The 25,709-nt window shown below is 34.1% G+C and overlaps 1 protein-coding gene across 1 annotated transcript; it reads left to right on the top strand.

The window, feature by feature from the left end:
* Nucleotides 1-5,473: 5,473 nt before the first annotated feature.
* On the top strand, nt 5,474-19,451 carry LOC142230691 (galactose-proton symporter-like). The gene is made up of 3 exons (XM_075301321.1): nt 5,474-5,739; nt 17,874-18,046; nt 18,108-19,451. Exons 1-3 carry the CDS (start codon nt 5,619-5,621, stop codon nt 19,224-19,226), a joined length of 1,413 nt encoding a protein of 470 aa, XP_075157436.1. The 5' UTR covers nt 5,474-5,618; the 3' UTR covers nt 19,227-19,451.
* Nucleotides 19,452-25,709: the final 6,258 nt, after the last annotated feature.

Below are 25,709 nucleotides of genomic sequence, written 5' to 3' on the forward strand. Positions count from 1 at the left end.
CCTGGTAAATCAAACTCTGTTGCTGATGCTCTCTCTAGATTAAAATCTCTCTCCAATTACCTGTACCACTCTTCCACTGACACGGCTAGTGAAGGAAGAACTGTGCAGGAAGACTTGGAAAATACGTTGACAGCCTCTGAAGGCAGGACTGCTTCCGAGGGAAACGCAGACATAACACAGGACACGTTAACAGCCTCAGAGGGAAACAACGATGATGATAGGCCGTCGGATGCGACAATTCATAGCGCTGATAGGGATTCGTCCGACCTCATACCCCATGTTGAAGTCCCAATTAATGTTTTTAAGAACCAAATCATCATAAAAATCGGAATGGATCTGACATCTTTTGAGGAGCCACATCGTGGCTACACTCGACATTTTGTATCATCGACTCAGTGGAACGAAGATTCACTCACCGCCGTTCTTAAAGAAAAATTACAACCAAACATTTTGAATGGCATAAAAATTCCTGAAAGATTACTCGGCATGATGCAAGAGATTTATATCGAACATTTTTCCCAGTACAAAATACGTGTTGCACAACAAATGGTAACCGACGTTACATCGAAAGAGCGCCAATTCGAGATAATTGAGACGGAGCATAGAAGGGCTCATCGTAACTCCAGGGAAAATAAGGAACAAATCTTAGAGCGATACTACTTCCCACGCATGCAAGTCGCCATTAGGGACTATGTGGCTAATTGTGACGTGTGCAATAGGTGCAAGTATGACAGAAGACCTGCGCAGCCACACCATCAGAAAACCCCTGACCCAAGATACCCATGTGAAATCCTTCATATGGATATAATGGAAATCCAGGGACAAAAATTCATAACGTGCATTGATAAATTTACGAAATTCACGAAATTCTTTAGCATTCAGGACAAATCGTTACTGGAGGTAAGGAAAAAATTAGTTCAGGTTTTACATTACTTTACGGCGCCTAGAATCCTTGTTACTGATAACGAAAGTAGTTTCATTAGTCCTCTAATTGAGTCATTCATAAGATCATTGGGAATTCAACTCTATCTTACGCCTGCACAGAGAAGCGAGGTGAACGGTCAGGTCGAGAGGGTTCATTCGACAATAATAGAGATATATAGATGTTTGCGTTCTGAATACCCTGACCTCTCTGTTGAAGAATTGATCGAGATCTGTGTGGATCGCTACAATAATACGATACACTCTGTGACTAATAGGAAACCCCGCGATTTGTTCTTTAACAAATTTGCTTGGGTAGATTACAAACGCCTTCTATCCCAACAAGCCAAGGTGAATAAGGACCTTAGGCATGTGTTAAAACGACACGCTGCAGCCCGTCTTGCTAGGACAAACAAAAAGAGACAAAGCCCCAGGAAATATAGAAAAGGGGATACAATTTATGTAGCAATTAAGACCATTAAGGGAAAGAATAAGGCCCTATTCAGACGGGAAATAGTAGAAAAGGACAATAGGGTGACGGTGCTGACAAGGAGTGGGAGGAGAATTCACAAGCAACATATTAAGAATATTTTATCGCCGAAATTAAAGAAACGAATCTCCGCTGATAATGCTAACACTCAATAATTTTTTCCTTCCTTCTTCCTCATTCACTTCCTAATTCCCGGCAATTATTTACTTAAAAACAAAAAAATATCTAAATTATTAAAAAAAGAAAAAAACGATCTGAATACAATACAAAAAAATTAATGTATAAAACAAGAAAGATGTATATCTAAAGAAAAAGTAAAGAAAAAAGATGACATGAACCTGATAAGCATATCTTTAACAAATGGTGTCCTAAAGTGGCCTAGATCACAAGGGGGAAGCGTATATATGCGCTGGAGTTCAAATCTCCATGGACGCCATGAGAATCAGAGATATTGCTATTCAGAGGGATCACATGCTTTATAGTCATTCGTGTATGATGTGCTAGAACAAGTTGCGTACAGGCTTAAAGGCGCAATGGCAGCAGGTCATACATCATGATTATTAAAAAAGCAGGATTCTATATAAAGCTTAAAAGATGAAAAAGGAAAAATATATATATACAGATAACACAAATATGAGAAAGAAGAAAAGAAAATGATATTTATAACGAAATAATATGAATGAATGATTGATAAAAAGAGAGTATACATGAAACAATTAAAAGCTCACAAAACGTGTTATTGTCATTCGCTGATGATGCACTCGAACAAGTTGCGTACAGGCTTACAGGCGCAACGGCGGTACATCATGAGTCATGGCAAATTATAATACACTTTTAAAATGATGCTGAAAAAAAAAAAAAAAAAAAAAAAAAAAAAAAGATTTATATATGAAAATTATTTGCGCAATTAACAAGAGCAAGCCTGTAAGCGGGGACCAGTCGTACCTTAGTAGGTTGTGGGAGGCATGCCTGCTTGCGACTAAAAAGGAATCCTGCGACCCCTCCATGGCTGGTTCGAGAGAAACGGCAAATACATCCACAAGAAAGAAAATGAAATTGTAAAAAAGAAACGAAGACAAAAGAACAAAAATTTACAGAAATAGAAAATTCTATAAAAATACTAACCACTAACATTTTACATTAATTAAAATAAAAAAAAGGGGAAAAATCAAAAGAATATGAAACTAAACTATATACCATATATATATAAAAAGGGGGAATGTGTTTTACAATTTATAAACTACTTTTGTAATAATATTTTTAGATATGTTTCTCAAGGATATGTTTCTGGTTGCATTATTTATCTTTATCGGGTCACTGGACGCTATTCACATTTTCAAATATGAGACACCACTGGTATCAACAAAGGTTGGAAAAGGTTGGTTAATTGATGGGAATTTTAAATTGGTGCATACTATCGATCTGGAGCATTATTTAACGACAATAGTGGACATGTCATCCATAGTCAGAGAAAAAGTCCTGCCTGGAAGAAACAAAGAACTTATATTACATCAACTACACCAAATGAGAGAACGCATTGAGGAATTACGAAGTACGAAGGCCAGAATAGTAAGATCCATTGACTGGCTCGGTTCAGCATGGAAATGGGTAGCCGGAAGTCCTGATGCTTCAGACTGGAACAAAATACTGCAGAGCCAAAACGACGTCATTTCCAATAACAACGAACAATACAAGGTGAACAAAGAAATCCGACGGACAACGGATGAGGCCATTAAGAAGCTCAACGAAGTTATTGATAGAATCAACAACATGACAAGTGTTAGAGATTCTGGCCACGTTGAGAGGTCAATAATGAGTCAGGTAATGGTCTTGAAGGGGGACATAAATGAGATCGTGAGAGCCTGCCAGCTAGCAAAGACTGGTATTGTGAATACAAACCTATTGGATATAGACGAAATAAATAGAATCATCGACGGCACAGAAATACTTCCTTATGGTAATCTAGTGGAGGTATTAGAATATGGAACACCGTCCATCTACACGAACAGCTCTTTGTTATTGTACGTTTTATCTATGCCAAAACTGCGAAATGAAGTGTTCAACGTCCTTCATATTAGAGCAGCAATCCGCGAAGGACGACAAATAGAGTTGGGATTTAATAGCGTATTAATAAATGAAGCCGAAGTCTATGGGATTAAAGGCAGTTGCCTATCCATTAATAATTGCACGATCTGCCAAAAATCGGCACTAACCATGCTATCACGGAACCATTGCCTCTCAAAAATCCTAAGAGGGGGCTCAGCGAAATGTGACTACAGATTGACCAATGAAGTTATAATCGAACCCCTAACGGAGGATACAATCTTTGTCACTAATTACAAAGGATTGGTGGAATACGATGGCCAAGCAGAATCTCTGAACGGCACCTACCTACTCCAAATTTGTAATGAATCCTTGTCCATAAATAACCATACGTATTCAAGCACAACGATCACCAGAACGCAGGCTCTACCACCGGTTCTTACAAATATAACCCATGATAACCTGTTATTAGACGTGGAATATGTTCATGGTATAAGTCTCGGCAACATAAGGAGACTCGACCGGTTGGGAATGACATTTAAACAGTCCTTCTGTATCAACATGACAATCATCGGCCTGATCATGATCTGCATCGGATGGCTTTGGCACCAGCAAACAAGGAAACTCCATCTTCCTCAGGTACTCCTACACCCTTCCACTGAGCACTCTACGATCTGCGGGACGCAGATTTTAAAGGAGGGAGGAGTTAACAACATTCCCATCCCTGCCCACAGTGCATGTGCGGCAGAGTCAGCATAAAATAATTATTTCGCAACATCTACACGCGCAGACTAGCAGACGCTTAGTCTGCAAGAATATATTCCCATGCCACCGGATACCTTTACCTGGAATGCAGTGGGAACTGATGATAGGCGAGCTGACCAGGCAAAGCAGGTTGGATAAGGGCGGCAGTCTTGGTTTCGCTGCCGTAACGGGTATATCACTTAAATCGCTTAATCTTGTCATTCAAATATAATCTTGTAAACACGTTAATGATCAGATATTGTTTAATTAATATTGTCTAAATATAATCTTGAAAAATTAATTTAATTGTGTATCTTTATTCCGGCGCAGTTGGTCGCGCCTTCGATATTTTTTTATGGTAAGCCAAGGAAGAATCCTTAACTTAAATATAAATATAAATATAAATATAAATATAAATATAAATATAAATATAAATATAAATATAAATATAAATATAAATATAAATATAAATATAAATATAAATATAAATATAAATATAAATATAAATATAAATATAAATATAAATATAAATATAAATATAAATATAAATATAAATATAAATATAAATATAAATATAAATATAAATATAAATATAAATATAAATATAAATATAAATATAAATATAAATATAAATATAAATATAAATATAAATATAAATATAAATATAAATATAAATATAAATATAAATATAAATATAAATATAAATATAAATATAAATATAAATATAAATATAAATATAAATATAAATATAAATATAAATATAAATATAAATATAAATATAAATATAAATATAAATAAAAAGACGTTTTCATAAAAATCTTTAAAAATGTTTCATACAAATTCGAATACTTTAAATAAAATGTACAAAATGTTTCCATAGAAAGTACGAAACATTTTCATAAAATAATAAAAAAAAATATGTTTAAAGAACGTAATATTTCGTTCTTTTAACGGTTTGGTTGTTTTTGTTTTTGTCTTTTTTTTTAAGGAAAGTTCTTACGGTGTAACTATAATATAATATATATAGATTATATACATTCTATCAATCGCATTGGGTAATCACCAAACCCTGCAAAATCCTAATATATATGTCAGGCTTTATCTAAGATAAGGTAAAATTATGCTTTGACATGCTCGAAATAATTGATAACGTTTTTATGTTTGAGCATGTATGAAGGTAACTCTTCTGTAGATTTTCCCAACAAACAAAAAAAAATTCAGCCCAAATCGCTTATATACAATATTGATTTGCTAATTTAGTCAATCGGATGTGGTTGTCTTTATAGGACATTGTGCTGTTTGTGTTCCAATAAAAAACATAAACTATGGAAGTTTAAGTAATCGAATACTAATAAACAAATAAATAAATATTACAAGTTGTGCTATAAAATAGTGATATATTAAAATTTAAAAAAATAACATGTCGAAAACAACGAAACAAACTCCTTCCCCTCCGGCTGTGATAAATGTCCCCGAGCCATTAAGTGAATTTAAATGGAATGCTCAGCAGCATGCTCCCCAACCGTATGCAACACTGTCAGGTAAATGGTTGAGTTATACCGTAACCGATGTTTTTTTTTTTAAATTTGTTTAAATCTTCTTTGTCATACCCAACTTGATTCTTCTAGCAAGGCTTTTAGTCATCCCTACTACGCAGAGAAAAAGTCTCGTAACTTTAACGATTAAATATCGATTTAATATATCATTCGTTATATTATAAAAATACCTAGGCAATATAAAAATCTTATTGCGAAGTGTATGCAACTTACTAGAAAAAAAAAACAAGTAAGGAAAGTCTAAAGTCGGGCGGGGCCGACTATATAATACCCTGCACCACTTTGTAGATTTAAAGTTTCGATACCATATCACATCCGTCAAATGTGTTGGGGGCTATATATAAAGGTTTGTCCCAAATACATACATTTAAATATCAGTCGATCTGGACAGAATTTGATAGACTTCTACAAAATCTATACACGCAAAGCAAAAAAAAAAAAAAGTTCAGAAAACGTGTACCGAAAACGTTTTTCTTTTGTTAGAGTTTTTTGAATTGCTTCGAAAATTTTAAACTTTTATCACCAAAAAAATTCGTTTGATACAAAATTTTTATTTTTTCAATAAAAAAAGTTATTTTTGAAACAACAACACATTCCATTTCGTTTATATGAAACACTGTTCTTTTCTGACTTTAGGTCTTTAATAAGACACATTTTACAGTTCAAAATTTAATATAGTACAATGTAATGTTTAACATTTTTTCGAAATCTTCCGAATATATGTAAACAAAAAATATATGTAAACAAAATATATGGAATATATGTAAACAAAAAAACAACTCTGGTCGAAGCAGGGATCGAACCCACGACCCTTGGCATGCAAGTCGGACGTAGCAACTAGTGATCCACGCTGCCAAACTAAATGTTTGTTTCTGTTAAATAAACTTTAATTATTCGGTTCGTGGTCGCCGCAAGCTATGCTATAGAAATATAACGTATATGTATAATTATCTATTGATGACCATAACAGGTACATAGCTCAGTGGTTAGTGTGTTGGCTTACAAAGTGCATGGTCCGCGGTTCGTTTCTCCGTCCAGGCGAAAGGTAAAAAAAAATTAAAAATGTATAAAATCGTATAATTTCTTCTACATTGTTGGTATTACAGGAAAAGGTGTTAAGAACTAAATAACCTCGTGGATGTGAGAAAGATGTGAGGCAAAATGTAATTAGCAAGAAAACGATGTTTTTTTTTTTGAGTTAGTCTTTATGAAATTGTTTTTACATCCTAGAAAAGAATAAACGTTTATCACAAAAAGTATATACTTTTCTTCCAAACACACTTCCTTACTGCGAAAAGCAAATGAGAAACGAACTTTGTTTGTCTAAAATTTCGTTTGGGAGGAAAGAATTATTTTTTTGCGTGTAGACTCAAAATTTAAGTCGGCTAATGCACTAGGGTGGAACACAATGTTAGTAAAAAACACGTATATACGACCGTAAGTTCGGCCAGGCCGAAGCTTGTGTACCCTCCACTAGAGGTGTGCGCGTGACACGAAATTTTCGTGACACGCGTGATTCACGCGTGAGTCACGTGATTCGTGAATGAAATTTTGACCAAATCACGTGAATGTGCGTGAATGGGACTGAACAAAAATGTGTCGTGCGTGATCGTGCGTGAACATCAAATTCTGTTCGTGAATGTGCGTGAGTAAATTTTTTTCAAAATCACGCTCACGACAAAATTCACGTTCACGAAAAAATTCACATTCACGAAAAATTCACGCTCACGACAAAATTCACGCTCACGAAGAAATTCACGTTCACGAAGAAATTCACGTTCACGAAAACTTCACACTCACGATGACATTCACGTTCACGAAAAATTCACGCTCACGAGAAAATTCACGCTCACGAAGAAACTCACATTCACGAAAAATTCACGCTCACAATGAAATTCACGTTCACGAAAAAATTCACATTCGCGAAATAATTCACCCTCACGAGAAATGACACGGTCACGAGCCTATTTACGCTCACGACAAATATTATATTTACAAAAACGTCTTGCTCACGATAAAAATTATGTATGAACAAGTAAGTAAAGTCTAAAGTCGGGCGGAGCCGACTATATTATACCCTTCACCACTATGTAGACTCTCAACCACTTCAAATTTGCTGGGAGCTATATAAAGGTTTGCATTTCCAGATACAAATACTTTTAATGGAGACAATTTTTTGTACTTTTACAAAAACTCTAGAATTACAATTTAAATCGGCTAACGCCCTGGGATGAAACACAATGTTAACATAGTAAAAAAATATGAGAAATATGAAGCGAGAGAAATTTTAATGAAATTACAAAAGAGCATTTATGATTGATCAGGTGATACATATGTATTCGAGATATAGGGCAATTTTAGTAATATTTACAATTTTTGATACTTAGCAGTGGCGACTTTACAGGGATATTGGTTAGATCCCGCCAAGATATATAGTCAGTATGGGTTATGATATATTATTTGGTCAAGTCGGGCGACTTGGAGCCTTATTTAAAACTCAACCGTTCTGTGGAAATTCTGGCCTTACAGTGTTTAGGATATGACTAAGATATGGGGAAATCATCACAGAATTTTGTGTCAAGTGTGGGAATTTTTGCCATATTTGTATAAACCGGAAAAACGAATATATGGAGGCTTTATCTAAATCTGAACCAAATTAGATCAAACTTGACACACTTAAATATCATATTAAATATATTCTCTGAGGAAACTATCCAGTCAATTAGAGGAAAATCTCATTGAAAATAGGTCTAAAATATGAAACAGTCTACCATATTTCCCCAACTCTGGTGTACATATAATGGGAGCTATATATAATCTGAACCGATTTCGACTAAATTTGACATGCATAGTTAGAATAATAATTCTGTTATCTCTGCAAAATTTCACGTAAATGGGTGTTTAACTTTGGCCCCCGTAGTCATTTGAGTATAAATCGGGCGAAAGATATATATGGGAGCTATATCTAAATTTGAACCGATTTCAACCAAATTTGGTACCCTTATCGATACTATTAAACGTACTCCCTGTGCAAAATTTGAACTAAATCACGGCAAAACTCTGGCTCTTGAGGGCATATAAGTGCAAATCGGACGAAAGATATATATGGGAGCTATATCAAAATCTGAACCGATTTCAATCAAATTTACCAAGCATTGGTAGAATGTCAATTCTACTCTTTATGCAAAATTTCACGAAAATCGGTAGTAACCTTTGGCCTCTTTGTTCATATGAGTCTAAATCGGACGAAAGATATATATGGGAGCTATATCTAAATCTGAACCGATTTAGCTGATATTTTGCAAGTTTTTCGAGACTCATAAAATATTCGGATGTACTGAATTTGAAGAACATCGGTTGATAAATACGCCAATTATGACCAGATCAGGGATAAATATATATGGCAGCTATATCTAAATCTGAACCGATTTTTTCCAAAATCAATAGCGATTGTCTTTGTCCCAAAAAACGACCCTATGCCAAATTTGAGGACGATCGGACTTAAACTGCGACCTGTACTTTGCGCACAAAAATATAAGAACAGACAGACAGACAGACAGACGGACGGACAGACAGACAGACAGGCAGACAGCCAGATAGACATCGCTAAATCGACTCAGAATTTAATTCTAAGACGATCGGTATACTAAACGATGGGTCTCAGACTTTTCCTTCTTGGCGTTACATACAAATGCACAAACTTATTATACCCTGTACCACAGTAGTGGTGAAGGGTATAATAATGATTGAACATTTTTACATTTTTTAATTGAAAACATACTTCCAAATAAAAAATAATTTTCGGAAATAATTGGTTTCATTGGTTCATTAAATTTTGGCTTAGACTTAAAAAAATAATTCTATATAGTATAATTATAATATATGTAATTATAATGTAATAAAAAATAAAATAAGTAAACAATAACACTATAAATCATTGATTGCCTCAATTAAAAATTAATTAAGTTTTTCAGCCAAAATCAATCCAAATTTTAATTGAATTTATATTTTGATTTGATTAAAATGTTAATTGTATCTGTTAATTTTTTAATTGAGTACGTTTTCAACTTCAGATTTTTAATTAGAAATATTTTGGCGAATTTGTTTGGGTAGCTCATTTGTATCACGAGCGAGAGTGAGTAAGTTTTTAAGTTCGCACTCATTCGTGAATTACATTTTTTCGTTTGTTTTGTAAGTATAATAGTCGTGAACCTTCGTGAGTTGCGTTTTACATCGTGAGCGTGCGTGAATAGTTTTTTATGAATCGTGAGTGTGTGGATGTACGTTTCATTGTTCGTGAACGTGCGTGAGTAGTTTTTTTCTCGAATCGTGAGTGTGCGTGAATAAGTTTGTTGTTCGTGAACGTGCGTGAGTTGATATATCCCGTCGTGAGCGAGCGGTAGTCACTATTCTGCAATCGTGAGTGTTTATCTTTGCAGGATTTTGGTTCGTGAACGTGAGTGAGCGTGAATCAATAAAAACCTTCGTGCGTGAATGTTACGAATTCATTCGTGAGCGTGCGTGAGTGTGAGCAATCCAAAAACGGGCGTGCGTGATCGTGCGTGAATGTTACGAATTCATTCGTGAGCGTTCGTGAGTGTGAGCAATTCAAAAACGGGCGTGCGTGATCGTGCGTGAATGTTACGAATTCATTCGTGAGCGTGCGTGAGTGTGAGCAATTCAAAAACGGGCGTGCGTGATCGTGCGTGAATGTTACGAATTCATTCGTGAGCGTGCGTGAGTGTGAGCAATTCTAAAACAGGCGTGCGTGATCGTGCGTGAATGACATTTTGAATTTGTGAGCGTGCGTGAGTGTGCGTGAAAAATCCCTCACGCGCACACCTCTACCCTCCACCATGGATTGCGTAGAAACTTCTACTGAAGCCGATGGCAAGGTATCTCAAAACTTCCTAACACCGTAATATATACCACATCGTCCATACGTGGTATATATTAAACTAAACAAGTATATACGGCCGTAAGTTCGGCCAGGCCGAACTTCTACTAAAGGCTGTCATCCACAATCGAATTACTTGGGTTGCTATAACACTTGCCGATGGCAAGTTATCGTAAAACTTTTTAACACTGTCTTCTAAATTATAAGTTAGCTCATACGGGGTATATATTAAACAAAAAAGGCCGATTAAATACGTATATAATATAGTTTGACAAAAAAAAAATTTTGACAAAATTTTCTATAGAAATAAAAACTTGACAAAATTTTCTATAGAAATAAACGATTGACAAAACTTTCTATAGAAATGAAATTTTGAACCGATATGGACCAATTTTTCCATGGTTGTTAGAGACTATATACTAACACCACGTACTAAATTTCAATTGGATCGGATGAATTTTGCCCCTCCAAGAGGCTCCGGAGTTCAAATCTGGGGATCGGTTTATATGGGAGCTATATATAATTATGAACCGATATGGACCAATTTTTGCATGGTTGTTAGAGGCCGTATACTAAGACCACGTACTAAATTTCAACCGGATCGGATGAATTTTGCTCCTTCAAGAGGCTCCGGAGGTCAAATCTGGGGATCGGTTTATATGGGAGCTATATATAATTATGGACCGATATGGACCAATTTTTGCATGGTTGTTAAAGGCCGTATACTAACATCAGATACCAAATTTCAACCGGATCGGATGAATTTTGCTGCTCCGGGAGGCTCCCCAAGCCAAATTTGGGGATCGGTTTATATGGGGGCTATACGTAAACGGTCCTATATGGCCGATTTTCAATACCATCCGACCTACATCAATAACAACTACTTGTGCCAAGTTTCAAGTCGATAGCTTGTTTCGTTCGGAAGTTAGCGTGATTTCCACAGACGGACGGACAGCCGGACAGACGGACAGACGGACGGACGGACGGACGGACGGACATGCTTAGATCGACTCAGAATTTCACCACGACCCAGAATATATATACTTTATGGGGTCTTAGAGCAATATTTCGATGTGTTACAAACGGAATGACAAAGTTAATATACCCCCATCCTATGGTGGAGGGTATAAAAAGGCCGATTAAATACGTATATAATTAATTTTAAAGTTTCTATAGAAATAAAACTTTGACAACATTTTCTATAGAAGTAAAATTTTGACAAAATTTTCTATAGAAATAAAATTTGGAAAAAATTGTCTATAGAAATAAAATTTTGACAAAATTTTCTATAGAAATAACATTTTGACAATGTTTTCTATAAAAATAAAACTTTGGTAGATTATTTTTGGCTCGAGTGGGTTATGAACCGATATGGACCAATTTTTGTGTGATTGGGGATCGGCTATATATACACTGTTAGAAAAATATGTTTCTCATATGTTCCGATATAAACAAAATGTGTTTCGGGCACAATTTTTAAACACAATATATTTAAGTGCAAACATGTAATGTTCCTAAACTAACACAAAATGTTTGGGACACATATGTTAATATGTTAGAATATATCATGTTTGGGGCATGAATGTTTCATAAAAATAATATGTGTGAATGTAAACATATATAAATTTACAAATTTCGAGTAAACATATATATGGTGTGATACTTTATTCAGAGAGCGACAGAGAGAGAGAGAGAGTTAGTATAGAGAAAGAAATAGAGATGGAAACCGGGAGGGTTGAATAAAAAGATATCAACATAACACAGCGAGAGAATGAAATGAGAGCAATTTCTGTGAAACCGCTTGTACACACAAAAATTTTTTTTTCTGATTCAATCACGAAATTAATTGATCCAATTAATTTTTAATTGAAATATCTTCAATCACAGAAATGATAGTATCAATTAAAAAATTAATTGAAGGTCAATTAAAAAGTTAATTGATCCAATTAAAAAATTAATTGATACTATTATTTTTATGATTGATTTTTGTTTCAATTAAAAAATTTGTTGAATCAATTAAATTTTTAATTGAATATTTTTTAAAACTCTATTAAAATTTTAATTGGAAAAATTTTCGTGAAATTTTTTTGTGTGTATGTTGTTTCGGAAAACTGTTTTATAATAAGGCCAAAAATTTGGTATGCTTAAGTCTAAATATTATTTAATTTGAATAGTAGAATAAGTATTCGGAATAAAGAGAATAGACATTCGGAACCAAGAGAATAGACATTTAAAAAAAACAGCATATTTGTATTACAGAAAAAGATGCGAAGAACTCAAAAATTTCGTGGAAGTGAAAATTATGTGAGGGAATGAACACAATCTTCTTTGGGGAATTCTTCCAATCATATACTATTTTTGGACTCAAAATGCTTCCAAACATATAATATGCTCACATGAAACAAACATATTAATCTTTCGGCGGTATCCAATAATATATGTGCTTCCTGCAAAATATGTTTGGAACATATGTTAGAGAAGCGATTTTTTTGAGGGTGTAACTACAGACCGATATGGAGCAATTTTGGCATGGTTATTAGCGGCCTTATACTAACACCACGTTGCAATTTTCAACCGGATCGGATGAATTTTGCTCCTCCAAGAGGCTCCGGAGATCAAATCTGGGGAACGGTTTATATGGGAGCTATATATAATTATGGACCGATATGTACCAATTCTTGCGTGTTTGTTAGAGACCACATTCTAACACCATGTCCTAAATTTAAACCGGATCGGATGAATTTTGCTCCACCAAGAGGCTCCGGAGGACAAATCTGGGGATCGATTTATATGGGGGCTATATATAATTATGGACCGATATGGACCAATTCTTGCATGGTCATTAGATAACATATACCAACACTATGTACCAAATTTCAGCCGGATCGGATGAAATTTGCTTCTCTTAGAGCAATCGCAATCCAAATTTGGGGGTCCGTTTATATGGGGGCTATACGTAAAAGTGGACCGATATGGCCCATTTGGAATACCATTCGACCTACATCAATAACAACTACTTGTGCCAAGTTTCAAGTCGATAGCTTGTTTCGTTCGGAAGTTAGCGTGATTTCAACAGACGGACGGACGGACATGCTCAGATCGACTCAGAATTTCACCACGACCCAGAATATATATACTTTATGGGTCCTTAGAGCAATATTTCGATGTGTTACAAACGGAATGACAAGTTAATATACCCCCATCCTATGGTGGAGGGTATAAAAAAATATGGGAAACATTTAAATGTGAAGCAATCTTAAGGAAACTTCGCAAAAGTTTATTTATGATTTATCGCTCGATATATACACAGTCTCACATAAGTTTACATACCCTTGAGGTTTTTGCCTCATAACTAAACATGTTTCTTGTTGTTGTTTATAATCCAGACTACAAAAATCTTCTTGAAAATTGACAAATACTTTGTTTTTCAAATTAATTTAAAAAATCTAAAGCATATATATGCATATTTTATTATATTTTATTAATTAAAGAAAATACAATATCTTAAACCGTATGTAAACTTGTGTGAGACTGTGTATGTATTAGAAGTTTTAGAAAATTAGAGTCATTTTTACAACTGTTCGACTAAGCAGTGGCGATTTTACAAGGCAAATTTTGGTATTTTGATCATTTTTGTCGAAACCAGAAAAACATATATTTGGGAGATATATCTAAATCTGAACCGATTTCAACCAAATTTGGCACGCATAGCTACAATGCTAATTATATTCCCTGTGCAAAATTTCAATTAAATCGGAGTAAAAGATTGGCCACTGTGGTCATATGAGTGTAAATCGGGCGAAAGATATATATGGGAGCTATATCTAAATTTGAACCGATTTCAACCAAATTTGGCACGCATAGCTACAATGCTAATTCTACTCCCTGTGTAAAATTTCAATTAAATCGGAGTAAAAGATTGGCCACTGTGGTCATATGAGTGTAAATCGGACGAAAGATATATATGGGAGCTATATCTAAATCTGAACCGATTTCAATAAAATTTGGCACACTTGACTACACTATGTTACTAATTGTACTCCTAGTGCAAAATTCTAACCAAATTAAGGTAAAACTCTGGCTTCTTGGACCGTATTAGTCAATATCGGTCGAAAGATATAAAGGGGAGCTATATTTAAATCTGAACCGATTTCAATAAAATTTCGCACACTGAATGCAGCATGGTTAGGTAGGTTAGGCGGCAGCCCGATGTATCAGGCTCACTTAGACTATTCAGTCTATTGTGATACCACATTGGTGAACTTCTCTCTTATCACTGAGTGCTGCCCGATTCCATGTTAAGGTCAATGACAAGGACCTCCTTTTTATAGCCGAGTCCGAACGGCGTTCCACATTGCAGTGAAACCACTTAGAGAAGCTTTGAAACCCTCAGAAATGTCACCAACATTAAAACCAGAAAAACTTTTTGGTGTTCGGTCGAAGCAGGAATCGAACCCACGACCTTGTGTATGCAAGGCGGGCATGCTAACCATTGCACCACGGTGGCAGCAATAAAACTCGAAGACACAAATAGTCCTAAAAGGATGTATAAAAAAACAAAATCAGCAAGAACAAATAAATACAGCAGTATGTTCGGCCGGACCGAATCTTAAATACCCACCACCAAGTACGAACTATAATAGTTTACTTTGAAAACTCTCCGTCGTAGCGGTTACTGGTAATATATAGCGTTTTTGGGGGGTTTTGATGACAAATCTTCTCCCAAGCAAATCAGTTCAACCATTACGCTTCCCGAAGAAAAAATTTAAAGATTCTACCTTATGAGAGCCAACTTTGTTTTTCGTTCTTCTAAAATTTCATTCCGGAGGAAAATATTTTTTCTTTGGGTGTACCCTCAAGAAGTTAAATCAGTCTATATCGATGCCTTGCCAAATGGACCGGTAAAAATAAATGCACTTTTGAGAGTCTAAAACTACGGTTTCTAGAAGCTCAAGGTATTAAATCTGGATATCGGTCTATGTGGAGCCTATATTAAAACATGGGTCGACATACACCATATTCGGCTGACTAATGTGTGGAAAAATATATTACAATGTGAGAAAAACTACTCCAACTTATAATAAAAAGGAGAATAAGCTGCAGGAAGCCATCATATGAATCGGTAGTGTAGTTAAGTTAATTTTTACTACAAACATTTTTTACATACCAAAATTTTTCTTAGTAAATTGTCCACATTTCGTAGTAAGATTTGTATATTGCCTCTATGTATTTTTATAATAGAATCAACAATGCATTAACTACTGTGTTGGAGATTTATTTAAGGAAAAAAAAATTCGTAGTTAGTGAACTAAAAAACATTTACTGAAATTTTATAAGTTTCCTTTAGCTAAGTTAAATTTTTGTTGCGGTTACGAAAAATGAACCATATTACAGTAAATTTTGTGAACTGTGTAGAAGTTAAAATGGCCCTTAAATTTACAACACACTTTTTTTTGTGTAAAAATTTCTTGTTCAGTTGTAAATTCTATACTCAGAGAAGAAATCAGTAAAATTCCAAACCTTATTCTAGTTAATGAAGTATGTTATTTCTAACTGCTTTCTGTTTATATTTTTATACCTACCACCATAGGATGGGGGTATATTAACTTTGTCATTCCGTTTGTAACACATCGAAATATTGCTCTAAGACCCCATAAAGTATATATATTCTGGGTCGTGGTGAAATTCTGAGTCGATCTGAGCATGTCCGTCCGTCTGTTGAAATCACGCTAACTTCCGAACGAAACAAGCTATCGACTTGAAACTTGGCACAAGTAGTTGTTATTGATGTAGGTCGGACGGTATTGCAAATGGGCCATATCGGTTCACTTTTACGTATAGCCCCCATATAAACGGTCCCCCAAATTTGGCTTGCGATTGCTCTAAGAGAAGCAAGAGAAGCGGCTGAAATTTGGTATATGGTATTGGTATATGTTCTCTAATGACCATGCAAAAAGTGGTCCACACCGGTCCATAATTATATATAGCCCCCATATAAACCGATCCCCCGATTTGGCTTGCGGAGCCTCTAAGAAACGAAAATTTCATCCGATCCGGCTGAAATTTGGTATATGGTGTTGGTATATGTTCTTTAATGACCATGCAAAAATTGGTCCATATCGGTCCATAATTATATATAGCCGCCATATAAATCGGTTCCCAGATTTGTCCTCCGGAGCCTCTTGGAGGAGCAAAATTCATCCGATCCGGTATAAATTTGGAACATGGTGTTAGAATGTGGTCTCTAACAAACACTCAAGAATTGGTCCATATCGGTCCATAATTATATATAGCCCCCATATAAACCGTTCCCCAGATTTGATCTCCGGAGCCTCTTGGAAGAGCAAAATTCATCCGATCCGGTTGAAATTTGCAACGTGGTGGTAGTATAAGGCCGCTAATATCCATGCCAAAATTGATCCATATCGGTCTATAGTTATATATAGGCGAACCCCAATCACACAAAAATTGGTCCATATCGGTTCATATTCATGGTTGCCACTCGAGCCAAAAATAATCTACCAAAATTTTATTTCTATAGAAAATTTTGTCAAAATTTTATTTCTATAGAAAATTTTGTCAAAATTTTATTTCTATAGAAAATTTTTTAAAAATTTTATTTCTATAGAAATTTTTTTAAAAATTTTATTTCTATAGAAAATTTTTTAAAAATTTTATTTCTATAGAAAATTTTGTAAAAATTGTATTTCTATAGAAAATTTTGTCAAAATTTTATTTCTATAGAAACTTTAAACTTAATTATATACGTATTTAATCGGCCTTTTTTAGTTTAATATATACTACCTCTGGACTACCTTGTAATTTAGAAGACCGTATTAGGAAGTTCTAAGATACCTTGCCATCGGCAAGTGTTACCGCAACCCAAGTAATTCGATTGTGGATGTCTTCAGTAGAAGTTTCTACGGAATCCAAGGTGGAGGGTACATAAGCTTCGGCCTGGCCGAACTTACTGCCGTATATACTAGTTTTTATTTAAATTGTATTGCTTTACACACAAGCTTAAGTTAATGGAAATGAAATGGCTAGGGTTGTGGTACCCAAATGAGAGAGTGGGGTACCCAAAGATTGGAGGTAGCCTCACGCTGCACATTGGCAATTATATGAGCTTATGAGGTTTATCGACATATATCTACCTAAATGTAAATACATTCTCTTGTGCATTTTAAATAAACTTTTCTATGTTTCTCTTATCTTATTTCAGGTTCCATGATATTTGCTTCTGCTGGTATGAATATGGCTATGGGTCTGGGATGGGCTGAAGTCAGTCCATATACATTGCTCAGCCATTTTTGTTATTCCTGGTTTATTGGTGTGATTATTGGAACTATTCTGGCGGTACCATTACGAAAATTTATACCCAAGAAATGGATAATCGTGAGACGGAATCTAGCTATTATCAAAATCTGGAAAACTAAGAAATTCACTCAATTTTCAGGTTGCAGCGGCTTTGTTCGTTCTAATTGGGGGCCTCTTATTCACCAGTGTCCCTTACAATTACGATGCCTTATTGGCCGCACGTTATATTAATGGAATTGCTACTGGTCTGGTCACCGTAACCTTTCTAATACATGCCAGTGAGATATCTGTAGACTTCAGTCGTGGCAAATGCCTTGTCAATGAACAATATTTTATAACACTTGGTGTAGTTCTTCAGATGATGTTTGCCTCGGATTGGTCCTCTACAATATCTATGCCAGTACATCGGATTCATGGAGTTCTTGATATATTATTTGCAATTTTATCTGGTATCTTGCTTAAGTTATTTATTGAATCGCCAATTGATGAGTTACGCAAAGGTAATGAGGCAGGTGCCTTGAATTGTTTGGCTCGTTTACAAAGACCCGAAGGAGTTACATCTTATACCTACCTAGTTCTGGAGCAGCACAAAGCCTATGTGAGAGATCAAGAAAATTTAACTTTGGGCGAAAGCTTCAAACAGGGTCTTCTGCCACTGTTCAAGATGCTGATTTTTCGTAGTCTAACGTTAGCCTTTTTCTATTCGCTGCCTTTGAATTTTGTTCTGAGATATAGTATTCTACTTAATGGTAAAGGATACATTCCTGCTATAGCTGGTGTTTGTCGTTTCATTGCTACCGCCATACCTTATGCAATGATTGATAGTAAGAATCGAAAATTGCCCTCAACCATAGCCATTGTCATTCTTGGAGGTCTACTAATCGGAGAAGCAACTCTGTTTCTAAATCTCAGGGATATGTTGAATACAAGCGGCCTATATACAGCCATGATCTTGTACATCGTGATACAGGCGGTCTTTGGCTTTTTTGCTCCATACACTTCTGCATATATGGGTGAAGCTTTTCCCTTGCAAGCTAAACCGTATTTATTGGCAATTTGTGTTATTGCCGAACAAATAATCCAAATAATATTGATCGAGACATTTAAGCTACCCCCTGGCAATGGTCTTTTGGTTGAGGGTATTATCACAGTGATATTTGGATTACTGCTGATGTTAATTATGCCGGAGACCCGAAATACATCGCTCACAGAAGCTCAACGGCGTTTTAGAAGTTTTTTATATATGAAAACAAAATGAAAAGGAAAAAAATATATGAAAACAAAATGAAAAGAAAAAGGAAAGCTGTTGTAATTTTTAAAATCCGTAATAAATTTGTAATATTTTAAAATTAAATGAAAAACTAAAAACTATTGGAGAATTGGAGAATTTTTTTATAGCCGCTTTAACTTTATTGTAACTAATGAAAATTATTTGATTCGACTTAATCTTTGCCAAATGTCTGGAATTTTTGTTTTTAATACTTTTTGTTCTTTAATGACATGTACTAAAAATAAAAAAAATTAAACATAAATTTTATATATTTATATATTATATATATTTATATATTTTTTAATAATATTCTTTCAATAAAGAGTAAATTTTACTTAATTGGTGTTAATACGATACTAAACTGCGTAACTTTTACTGGAATGGTGTGTCTTGAACTTCAATTTTTCCTTCAAAACATAAAATGTTCTTAAACAACGGAAAAATGCATTTTGAGCCCTGATTGGTCTTCCATCGTATAGTCCTGACTTGGCACCAAATTACTTCTTTTTATTACCGTACGTAAAAAAAAAAAAAAAAAACAAGTAAGTAAAGTCGAGCGGGGACGACTATATTATACACGCAGAGAAGAAACATGATTGTCACAATCATATTCGAAGAGCAAAATAATATGATAGGAGCTATTTTTGCGGCGACCATTTAACATTTTCACCTGTAACCATGTTGGCTCAGTGAACATGGTTCTAAGAAAAATAAAATTGTCCTAATCTCAAATATTATTATATTTATAAAATGAATTATGTTTGAATCAAAATACAATGGTCACCATTTAAAATGTTATGGTATTCATTCAAAATGTTTTTTTTTCCGGTTAAAAGAACAAGGTCACAAGCTAAAATGTTTTGATCTTTATGAAAAAACTTTTTTCGTCATCGAAAAACAGACGCCACTTAAAAAAAGAAACACACAAAATTAACTTTATTATTTGTTTCTATTTATTTATTAACTAATTCATTGTTTATTTGTATTTATAATGACGTGCAAGCAAACATCACATATTTTTGCACACTTTATTTTGGTTCAATTTCAACAATAAGTAACCATTACATATTTACGTCATGCCCATCAAATGTACTAACACAGACATCATGTAACTGCAAATAAAAATAAATTATACCATATAGCAAAATGCAGAACAAAACAAGCATATACGGCCGTAAGTTCGGCCAGGCCGAATTTTATGTACCCTCCACCATGGATTGCGTAGAAACTTCTACGAAAGACTGTCATCCACAATCGAATTAATTGGGTTGTGGTATCTTAAAACTTCTTAGCATCGTTTTCTAAATTGTTAGTTAGTCCATACGTGGTATATATTAGACAAAAAAGGTATGTGTAGGTAAGTCTACAAATAAATACGAATCGATATGGACTTTTGCACGGTACGTAGGAAGCCAGAATTGAAATATGGGGGTCGCTTATATGGGGGCTATATAAAATTATGAACTTGATATGGAACAATTTTTGTGTGATTGGGGATCGATTTATCACAGGGCTATATATAACTATAGACCGATATGGACCTAGTTAGGCATGGTTGTTTACGGCCATATACTAGCACAATGTACCAAATTTCAACTGACTCCGATGAAATTTGCTCCTCCAAGAGGCTCCAAAACCAAATCTCGGGATCGGTTTATATGGGGGCTATATATAATTATGGACTGATATGAACCAATTCCGACAAGGTTGTTGAATACCACACACTAACATCACGTACCAAATTTCAACCGAATCGGATGAATTTTGCTCTTCCAAGAGGCTCCGGGGGTCAAATCTGGAGATCGGTTTATATGGGGGCTATATATAATTATGGACCGATTGCGACCAATTTTTGCATGGGTGTTTGAGGCCATATATTACCAGCACCAGGGCTGTGGAGCCGGAGTCGGAGTCTGAAGATTTTGCTTGAGTCGGAGTCGGAGTCGTAAAAATTTTGCTCGACTCCGACTCCGGCTAAACCAAATTTTTTAAAACACTTCACATTTTTGTAACTAAGTTGTTACTCAAATTAATTTCCATTGCGTTATTCATTCGATCAATGTACAGCATGATAGTAAATGAAAATCAACTTCCAATTACGGCTATCTTTTTATGTTTCCTAGAATGTTAGACTATCAGATGGGCTGAATCGATCCATTTTAATGCCCATATCAATTTATTTGAAATATTTCGAAGAATCGAAATTATTTTTTTAAATTTTATTTTAAGGCCATATACAAACATGTGGAATATTGATAGAAAAAAATTTTCAAAGTTGTTTTTTATAGAAAATTTTGTCAAAATGTTATTTCTATAAAAAGTTTTGTCAAAATTTTGTTTCTATAGCAAATTTTGTCAAAATTTTATTTCTATAAAAAAAATTATTCAACATTTTATTACTATAGAAATGTTTTTGTCTATAAAAAATTTAGTCAAAATTTTACTTCTATAGAAAATTGAGTCAAAATTTAATTTCTATAGAAAATTGAGTCAAAATTTTGTTTCTATAGAATATGTTGCAAAATTTTATTTCTATTGATAATTTTATTTCTATAAAAATGTAAGTCAAAATTTTATTTCTATATAAAATTTTGTCAAAATTTTATAGTAATAGATTTTTTTGTCAAATGAGAAACGAACTTTGTTTGTCTAAAATTTCGTTTGGGAGGAAAGAATTATTTTTTTGCGTGTAGAAAATTTTATTTCTATAGAAAATTTAGTCAAAATTTTGTTTCTGTAGAATATTTTGCAGAATTTTATTTACTACACATTTATTGATAATTTTTATTGATAATTTCTTCAAAATTTTATTTCTATAAGAAAAAATTATCAAATTTTATAGCAAATTCCATAGCAAATTTTCTCAATTTTTTTTTCTTACTGATGCTCACTGATACTCACTGCTATAAAAAATGTATTCAAAATTTTATTACTATAGAAATATTTTTTTCTATATAAAATTTAGTCAAAATTTTATTTCTATAGAAAATTTAGTCAAAATTTTGTTTCTATAGAATATTTTGCAAAATTTTATTTCTATAGAAAATTTTGCAAAATTTCGTTTGTTACACAATTTTTTTTTAATTGTATTTCTATTGATAATTCTTTCAAACTTTTATTTCTATAAAAAATTTTCCAAATTTTATTTCTATAAAAATTTTATTCAAAATTTTATTTCTATAGAAAATTTAGTCAAAATTTTGTTTCTGTAGAAAATTTTGCAAAATTTTATTTCTATTTTATATAGATATATATTTTATTTACTAGACAAAAATTTTTCCAAAATTGTATGCTCACTGATACTCACTGCTAAGTCGAAAACTTGTAGAAATGACTCAAGTTTTCAAATTTTTCAATGAATAAATCATAAATGCATTTTTGTGAAATTGTCTAAACAATTATAAATATTTCCCAAATATTGCCCGAGATTTTGTAAAAGTCCGATTTGAGATTTTATCAAAATTTAGATCTAAATACAAAGTTGTGCAGAGTATATTATAACCGGCCCGCCCGACTTTAGACTTTCCTTTCATTTTTATTTTTTGTTAAAATTGTGTTACGTCCCATAATTTTAGATTTAGATTTAAATTTTAAGTACATAGATTTTGTAGAAGTATATACAATTTTGTCTAAATCAATTCAGATTCAAATTGATGCATATGGGAATATAAACCTTTATATAGCTCGCAACAAATTTAAAGGATTTGAGATAGTATCAATAACTTTGGTCCCCAAATACATATACTGTTGGTATCTTCTCATATAATGATGGGTATTTATATCATTATTTTATTTATTAAACATTGCCCTAAATTTGAAATAAGAGTTCAATTGGCATCTAATGTGAAATTAAGACCTTTTTTTGCACACATAAATAAATACGATACTTTTATCGATCCACTTACGGTACCCCCACTACAAAGTAGTGGTATTAAAATGAGATTTAGTTATATTACCCGGAGTCGGAGTCGAGCTGATGAAAAATGCTGGAGTCGGAGTCGAGCAAAATTGGCTCGACTCCACAGCCCTGACCAGCACGTACCAAATATCAACTGAATCAGATGAATTTTGGTCTTCCAAGAGGCTTCTGAGGTGATCGGTTTATATGGGAGCTATATATAATTATGCACCGATGTGGACCTATTTCTGCATTGTCAGTAGAGACCATATAATAACACCATGTACTAAATTTCAGCCGGATCCGACGAAATTTGCTTTTTGCATAGTTGTTAGATACCATATACTAACACCATGTACCAAATTTCAGCCGGATCGGATGAAATATGCTTCTCTTAGGCTCCGCAAGCCAAATCGGGGGATCTGTTTATATGGGGGCTATATATAATTATTGACCGATGTGGACCAATTCTTGCATAGTTGTTTGAGACCATAGACTTACACCATGTACCAAATTTCAGCCGAATCGGATCAAATTTGCGTCTCTTAGAGCTCCGCAAGCCAAATCGGGGGATCGGTTCATATGGGGGCTATATATAATTATTGACCGATGTAGGCCAATTTTTGCATGGTCATTAGAGACCATATACTAACACCATGTACCACATTTCAGCCGGATCGGATGAAATTTGCTTCTCTTAGACGTTCCGCAAGCCAAATAGGGGGATCGGTTTATATGGGGGCTATATATAATTATGGACCGATGGGGACCAATTTTTTCGTGGTTGTTAAAGACCATATACTAACACCATGTACCAAATTTCAGCCGGATCGGATGAAATTTGCTTCTCTTAGAGGATCGGCAAGCCAAATTTGGGGGTCCGTTTATATGAGGGCTATACGTAAAAGTGGACCGATATGGCCCATTTTCAATACCATCCGACCTACATCAATAGCAACTACTTGTGACAAGTTTCAAGTCGATAGCTTGTTTCGTTCGGAAGTTAGCGTGATTTCAACAGACGGACGACTCAGAATTTCACCCCGACCCAGAATATATTCTTTATGGGGTCTTAGAGCAATATTTCGGTGTGTTGCAAACAGAATGACAAAGTTAATATACCCCCATCCTATGGAGGAGGGTATAAAACAGGTAGGTACATTTTCTTCAATTACACTTTCCTTTTTTATGTTCACATAAAATCACGTGTCACTTCTGAATAAATAAATTAACACAGTAATTCCGTATTCTCCGTCCATTCCAAGAAACACCACAGGACTGACGCGCAAAATGAAAATCGTATGTACCTGCTCAATGTTTTTGTAAAATTCTTTTCACTGCAAATTAAATGGTCACGAAAACAATGTACATGGTCTTTATGGTCATGTAATGGTTCTAGACATGTCTATACGTAACCTATAAAAATACTTTTTTCCCTGCAAAAAAAGTAAAAAAATTTAATGGTCAGGTATATGATTTTCCCGACCATGTAATGGTCTCAAATTCTATCTTTTAAATGATACAACATGTTTGCGGCATTTGAGAGCCATATAAATGCTTATTGCCAACATATATTTTTCTCTGCTCGTAAATTTTTTTACAAAGACAAAATACATGGTTTTCGTGACAATTACATACTCCAGATAATCACTAAATGGATGCGGCAACCATGTCTAAACATGTTTTTTCTGTGCGTGTACCCTGCACTACTTTGAAGATACACCACCTTCGCTACCATGTTGGTTCCCATATATAGTTGGGAGCAAAACCAAGTGCATGTTTTCACTTTTTGCACTTTTTATTTATATAGAAAATGTCACTTCACTTTTTTATTATATAGAAAATGTCTAGTTAGGCCCACATAGATTTGATCCTTGATGATTGTAAATAATTTATATGGTCAGATGAAACAAAAATAAACCCCTTTCCATGCGATGGAAAAGAACATCACTGGTAATGACCACAGAATATCCTCTCCAAAAACACAACGCCAAGCAAACCGTTAAACAAAGAGGGGAAATGCTCATGGTATGGGGATGTTGGCACACTTGGTTAATAATAAGAAATAATCAGAAAAGGAATCAGCTTAATAATAAGGCATCATGAGAAAAGAAGACTACCTTGATATTTTGCAATCAAATTTCCCTAAGTTTGTGGAGGTTTTTATTTCGTATATGTAGATATACGATATTATATTTTGTACAAAACATTAAGCAGGGGAAGTAGGGGAAGAGCTTTATGTACCAAACCAAAATAAACTGTACCACAAATATAGTCAAAAAATTTAATATACCACACCACAATCATATTAAATTGTGGTATTATTCTAATTATATATAACGAAGAATCAAATATGTCATAATGTTCAAATGCGAAGTAAAAATCTTTTAGTTATTCATAAACATTTCAAGAAGTAAGACGGCACGAAGAACACCAAAAAAGGATTGTAAATAAAATTCATGTTTAAAATTCATATCATTGGATAAAATCGTAGTTTTTAATATGGAAATGCAAACAACAATCGAAAATCCAAAGATTGTCTATGATGCACAAATAGGGACATCCAATACTTC

This window comes from Haematobia irritans, chromosome 3 (assembly GCF_050003625.1).
Source record: "Haematobia irritans isolate KBUSLIRL chromosome 3, ASM5000362v1, whole genome shotgun sequence".
Taxonomy (NCBI): Eukaryota; Metazoa; Arthropoda; class Insecta; order Diptera; family Muscidae; genus Haematobia; species Haematobia irritans.